Source organism: Bubalus bubalis, chromosome 2 (genome assembly GCF_019923935.1).
Source record: "Bubalus bubalis isolate 160015118507 breed Murrah chromosome 2, NDDB_SH_1, whole genome shotgun sequence".
Lineage (NCBI taxonomy): Eukaryota > Metazoa > Chordata > Mammalia > Artiodactyla > Bovidae > Bubalus > Bubalus bubalis.
The window spans coordinates 114642842-114649753 of NC_059158.1; the positions used below are offsets into that span (position 1 = coordinate 114642842).

The 6912-nt window shown below is 41.6% G+C and overlaps 1 protein-coding gene across 7 annotated transcripts in view; it reads right to left on the reverse strand.

Moving 5' to 3' along the window:
* The window catches only part of ACMSD (aminocarboxymuconate semialdehyde decarboxylase), a 62043-nt gene extending 55485 nt beyond the window's left edge, over positions 1–6558 (reverse strand). For 4 of the 7 annotated variants that reach the window (XM_006062938.4, XM_025277187.3, XM_025277214.3 and 1 more), the window contains exon 1: positions 6360–6557. In XM_006062938.4, the coding sequence (XP_006063000.2) occupies positions 6360–6416 (57 nt within the window). In that variant the 5' untranslated portion in view covers positions 6417–6557. Of the gene's footprint in view, positions 1–6359 lie in introns of all 7 variants that reach the window. The other 3 variants (XM_025277196.3, XM_044936090.2, XM_025277218.3) reach the window with 3 other exon arrangements.
* Between the last annotated feature and the right edge of the window lie 354 nt (positions 6559–6912).

A 6912-nucleotide genomic window follows, 5' to 3' on the forward strand; every position in this document is an offset into this window, starting at 1 on the left:
GAGGATCAGAAAGTGAACACTTTCACTTTTCACTTTCATGCATTGGAGAAAGAAATGGCAACCCACTCCAGTGTTCTTGCCTGGAGAATCCCAGGGAGGGGGAGCCTGGTGGGCTGCCGTCTATGGGGTCGCACAGAGTCAGACACGACTGAAGTGACTTAGCAGCAGCAGCAGCAGAGGATCAGAAATACTAGGAAATTAGTGACCCCTTTCTTGCCTGTCCCCCAGATCCCTCAGTCATGACTGAGGGCATTTGTATATAAACAGCATACACTGTTTTCTCAGCCCCTTGGGCAGGGTGGCTCTGAGGTGAGGCACACATTCTACACTTTGATGGGCTATGTTGCTTTCTCTGTCTCATCTCCCCACTCTACTAGTGTTTCCTGGGATCACCTCCAAAGTAAACTAACTGCATTTAAACCCTTATCTCAAGGTCGGCTTCTTGGAAAACTCAAGCTAAGATAGTAAAACAATGGAATATAATGAAATAGAATAGAATAAAGAAGGATAGAATAGGATAGGATAGGATAGAATGCCTTCTATGCCTATTAGTTTTGGAAACTCTTATTTCCATTATGTATATGAATGTTTGTACTGAGTCACAATATGAAATATATTTTTTCTTGGGAGTCATGAATAAAAAGATCTGAAAGACTTCGCCTAAGAACATAGGTATATATGACTCATGTTAACAATAGGTTTTAAAATCTCATTCTGTGTGTTCATTCATTCATTCATTCATTTGTCAAACCCTCATGGAGTCCCACCATGACCAGCCTTTCTAGGGCAGAGAAAATAAAAAAGAAGGGAACACAGTCTTGAGAGGCCAACGCTGGGCTGGGCTGGGCAGATGACTGAAGAGCCTTATCATGTGTGAGACCTGCAGTGCCAGAGTGACACACAAGTTCCCTGGGAGCCTGGAGGAGCATGCTAACACACACCTGGGTCAGGCAGTGTCATGGGAGGGAGCCTGGAAAGGTAATCTGGGATTGGATCAGAGTATAACCTCCAGTGTTCAGTATTTCCATGCTCTAAAGCAATGGTTCTCAAAGAGTGAGGTCAGAGGGAGGGCATGGAGGCCAGAGACCATGATGTAAAGGGCTTAGTAAACAGCTCCTGTCAGCAAAAATGGGTAGAGTTAATGAACTCCACAACGACTCCTAGCTTGCTGTGGTTGGATGAGAACAGGTGACGGTAGTTTGGTTCTTATGTCATGGTGCAGGGAGGTTGTGTAGAGGGAGCCAGGGTTTGACAGATCTCTTCCTTCCTGGCTTCCATCTCACCTCCAGACTGAGAGGGGAGGTCTGGGCTTAAAGCACAGAGGCATTCGTGTGTTCCTGAGTCTGTCCCTGGATTTTTCCCCAATAGACTTCAGATTTGGTTAATTCTCTACCAACTTTATTCTACCTGGGTAGAAGGTCTGTTCTTGAATTTTAGCTCCAAATATTCACATTAGCTCTGGAAATCTACCTGCTGCTTCCCAAGTGACGCAGGAGGACCTGGCTTAGTAGGCTGTGCGTACAAGGGGCCCTGTCTACCTTGGACCCCTTGCATGCCTCCTTCCTGCAGCCAGTTTCTCCTCTGTGGTGCATGCCCACCCTCTTCATGCGTTCGGTCCCCTTGTGTTTTACTTCTCTCTTCCCCTGGATAAAGCTGCCCAGAATGTGTTGGAGGAAGGGCTGGAATGGCCTCAATCAGTTATGCTTTAGAGTAAACTTAAATACACTCTTGAACTGGAAGGTTGCCATTGAAAGCTTACTTTAATGTGAAAGAAAAGATTTTATTTCCTTCTTTCTTTCCTTGCTATTTCCCCTCCTTCCTCACTCTCTTACTTTCCTTTCATTCCCTGTGGAATGTTAACCCGTTAGTTCACAGGTGAGAGAAACATTGCATTGGGGAAGGGCAGAGAGGCAGGCAGAGGCAGAATGGAGGGGTCTTGTCACACATACAACACTCCTCTTACAAGATCCTTTTCTTTCTTGGAGCAACTTACCATCTTGAAGTCACTGTTTTCTTAGGTGTGAAATGAGGCTAACGGGAGTCTTAGTGACATAAGGTTTTATGGGAAGTAACTGAAACAATTCAGAGAAAGCTATCGACACCAGACCCGGCTTATAGAAAGGGGCTCATCGATGGTAACAGCGATAATGATGGTAACAGCCGTGAGGGCGGCGGGCGGCAGAGGCGGCGGCGGTGGTCACGGCAGGCGTGGCGGCACTGGAGGCTATGGCGCGGCAGTGGCCCTGGTTGTGGCAGTGAGTTTTTAGCAGTGGTGGCCCCAGTGATGATGATGGTGGTGGTGACAGGCAATAATGGCGGTGCGGGTGGCGTGGTGGCGACAGCCTGTTCCGTTCTGAGGTTTTGAAATAAGGCACACCCTCCACTAAGGGGAGAAAGAAGGAGCCCTTTGTCACTCTGTGTTCCTCCCTTCCCTGTCTTGGAAAGCACTTGGAACACTTTGGAACACTTTATACTTCCCTTGAACTTTACAAAGGCTTAATCTACTTGGGGCAACTTTATCTGTTCCAAATCTGGGCTGCACACAATCCCCCAAGTCTCATCCTAGGTTGAAAGAGGCTAAAATTGAAATTTATGACCTTGGGAGTAGTTTTTGTCAGAGCAAATGACAAGGAGGCATTTACCATCTGAAAACGTTTGACTTTGAACAGTGTCCCATAGGCATTTATGGCCATGACAAATTTAAAAAAATATTTAAAATTTAAGGAAATTAAGTTCTATATACAAGAGTTGTGTTTCTGAAGTGGCTAGGTATGAATCAGAGACTGATGAACTGAATGACACTTTTAATGTCTTGGGGACCTCACACTCATGAGGTGAATAATGAATTCCCAAGTGATGAAACCAGATCTCTATTTTCTCAGAGGAGATGTTTAAAAGTCAAGTTTTGTCTGGGATTTTCTCTCCTAAAAACGTTACAGTGATTGAGTGCAATTGAATCATTACTAATGAAAGCAGATGTAAATATGTAATTTTTAAATAAAGGCCCCCTTAAAATTAAAAGCATCTTTGTAAGCCCTACTGTCAGGCAGAGAGTAGGTGGGCAGTAAAGCCTTGCTGAAGGAAAAAGCTGAAATTTTGTTACCTTCTTGTTGTTACAAATAATATCATTGTGAATCAACCCCACATAACTTTTACACAGGTTTCTTCCGCCAGAGTGTGGTTCCTGATTCATCAGGAACAATTTAATCAAGTGCACCCTCCTGAATCTGCTCTCTCTCCACCTCGGATTCCACCCACCACCCCCGCCAAGGATCTTAACTCTAACTCTGACTACACTCATTATTAGCAAGTGAAAATGAAAAAAGTTCTCAAATCCCAGTCCTTTGTAATCATTGGTTAATCGTCAAGCCAAGCGTTTGATTCTGCTTTTCTATTTCTTCACTGACTAAGGAGGTCAAGGTATTTGAAGCGTGTCTATTAATATTTAACAAGAAAAGGCAGATTTGAAAAGAGATATCAGTTCTTCCAGAGGGGCTTCATCTTCTAAAATGAAACTAGGGCTGGCTTATTTTTTTCATTCTTTATTGGAAAGCTTGAAAAAATGCTAAGAAAAGATCAGAGATTGATGCTCTGAAATAACATTTTACCTACAAGAAACTATTTGAAGACAAAGAAAAATCTGCTAGAACTGTTGAACTCTATGAACACCAAGGCATATCTGCTATTCACTCATGTCACTTTAATATTCATATAGACTGATGATATAGTTGATCATATAGACTGGAAATAGGGAGAGAGAAGGATCCCAGGACGATTTAGATGTATTGATCTCACTCTTCCCAGTTCGAAAATACAGAAACGGTTTTCTGCAAATTGTTTCATGACTAACTTGCCTACATTCCAATGGAAACGCCTACCACATAACAGATCACCTGCTGTGAGGAAGCCCTCAGTGATTTACGTGAGTGTGGGGAATTGGGAAGGGGACTGGTGTCAAGGGTGGCCTTGGAGGGGTGGGGCGCAGAGGGAAGCAGGGACATCCCACCCAGCAGTAATGCAGCCCTGGACCAGCTCTCTGAGGGTGGGTGGGTGTGGATGAAGAGCTATGGAGTGGCCACCACAGCCCCATGAAGCTCTGGGATTCTAGGCTCATTTCTGAGTCTCAGTGACCTCATCTGTCCAGCCAGGTTAATGACAGAAATCCTATTTGCAATTCACAAGATGTTATGTGAATCAAATTACATGTTTCTGTTGCTCTCTGGAAGTGTAAGAGTATTATGATTATTATTACTACCACCACCATCATCATCACATATATCAGTTATCAAAACAAGAAGAGATTCACAGAGGACAGACTTGTAGTTGCCAAGGCAGGGGGGTCGGAGGAGGTAGGGAAGGGAAGAATTGGGAGTTTGGGATTAGCAGATGTAAACTGTCATGTACAGGATGGATAAACAACAAGGTCCTACTGTATAGCTCAGGGAACTATATTCAGTATCCTGTGATAGACTATAATGGAAAAGAATATGAAAAAGCATATATATATATAACTGAGTCACTGTACTGCGTAGAAGAGATTGATGTAACATTGTAAATCAACTATACTTCAGTAACTTTTTTAAAAGTGTATCAGTTATCTGCTTGCAGGCTGTGAGACTGCTAGATAAAATCCTGGTTTATGAGCATAGAATGCCCCCTCAAGAGCCAGTGGAACTTGTGTGTGGGGAGCCTACAGCGCATGCATTTGTGGTTATAGCCTCTCCATGCTCTGCATCCTGGAGCTTCCGGAGCAGTTTTGGCAGTGCCTTCAGCACCCGGCATTAGGCGGGACACCTAGATATTTGCGGCTGTTGGTGGCCAGTTCTCTGCTGAAACTGGAGGCAGTCTTCTGGTGGGAGGCAAGTCATGGGAGGTGGGGTTATGACATGAGATACTAGGTAGAAAGTTTTCTCCCCTTAGCAAAAAGGAGGTACACTTTTAGGCTACTACAATTGTTCATCACTAACATTGTGAAGTGATGTCTACACTTTAATAATAAAATATAACGAGGACAACAGCATTCAGAACAGCAAGTTCCCATGTAGGCACTTAGGCTCCTTTTGGAGGGGTTAGTTCAATCGGGTTGTTGTTTAGTCACTAAGTCATGTCCTACTCTTTTGCAACCCCATGGACTGTAGCCCTCCAGGCTCCTCTGTCCATGGGAGTTCCCAGGTGAGAATACTAGAGTGGGTTGCCATTTCCTTCTCCAGAGGATCTTCCTGACCCAGGCATTGAACCTGTATCTCCTGCATTCGCAGGCAAGTTCTTTACTGCTGAGCCCATAGGGTTGGTTCTTACCATTAACTGCAATAGGAAAACCTTTCAAAGATGATTTAGTATCACTTGCGTTTTTTGATCTACAATGTTCACTATCCATCTTACCTAAAATACCAACGGACAAAGAAACACTTAAGATGACCATTCTTCCAGGAGACAACTATGGGAAGAAAATAGTTTCTTCTGTCTGCACAATGAAACAGTGAAACCACATTTTAATTAGAGTTTGGGTTCATTCCCTTTTCCTCACTTGGGATAAAAATAGATGAAACGTTATGAGTCATCTAAAAGTACTAGAGAAGTCTGAATGGGTAAAATCGGATACTTAGCCTGAGTAAAACTCAAACCAATTTTAAATTTCTTTCATGTTCTCCACTTTCTTTTTTAGTATTCATTTAGAAGTTTTTAATGGCAAAAGGAAATTGCCATCTTTTGAGAAACACAGAGAAAAGTCTTGAGAGACATTCATTGTGCAAAGGTTTTATGTCATTTCTGCTAGATTTTTTTTTTCTTTATGTTCCTACTCTCTAGTTCATAACAAGAATTTACAGCTTAGAAATCAAAAAGGAAAGGTTTTAGACAGTGTTTTAAAATAGATTAAAAAAAATTCTACAAAGCTATCATTTGGTGCTTCCAAAACTTATTTTCAACATCTTGGAAAGGAAATACATTTTAGAAGTCCTGGGAACCGATCACATTTAGTTTTTAATACTCTCTTACTGTAACTTTAAATTCTGTAAGTGGCACCTATCTTCCTAGCAGCTGAATATGTGACTTAAATGGAAGCAAAATTGCTTGACTTATATTGTCCAGAAGTTTTAAAGAATGCTTCATTTGGGGGGAAAAGGGATTTTTAAAGAACATTTACTTTTAAAATCAAGTTTCTTTCAAAGTAAATATGAAATCAGTTTAAAAAACTAGGAAATAAGAGCTACCAAATAACTTAAAAACTTCCTAAAGCAGAGAAATTTAACATCTAATTCCCAAAAGAAGACATCATTCTGTAATAGAGGCATTGAGAAACCCTAGAAATAATTCTAGGAGAAGCTTTAGAAATAATTCAGCAAATTAATCACCATTACCTTTTTTAGGTCTGGCCATTCTCTTGGTAAAATATGAGTGTGGATGTCAATCTTCATTGCCACAGGATCAGAGGAGATGCATATAAAGAAAGAAGTTTTGATATGAAGAGGTCTTCATGAAAACCATGGAGTTAATTGATTTACTTAGTCTCTTTACGGCTGCCACACCGCTTGGTATGCCTGCTTAACTGGTCTAGATCCACTGGAACTGCCTTCTTAAAGTCCACTGCTCTGTTTGTTTGTCTACTTGGCTTTGGGTCAACAACTCTTTGGTAATCAGGACTCAGGGCACAAAATTAAAAAAAAAAAACAACTACTAAAGCCTGTGAGGTCAAACATACTTACAGGCTGCTTTTGAGTACAGGAGATCTAAAACTGACTAATCTTTGTTTTTAAATATTTTAATTTTTATGAAGATATACATACTTAGAAATCAAGTATCAGAAAGCTTTTAAAGGAAACTAATAGATCCCTGACTCATCTGTTCTTATTCTTGGTTTCATTCCTTAGAAGAAACCAAGTAATGCTTTTTGCTTTTTGTACCATAGTTACC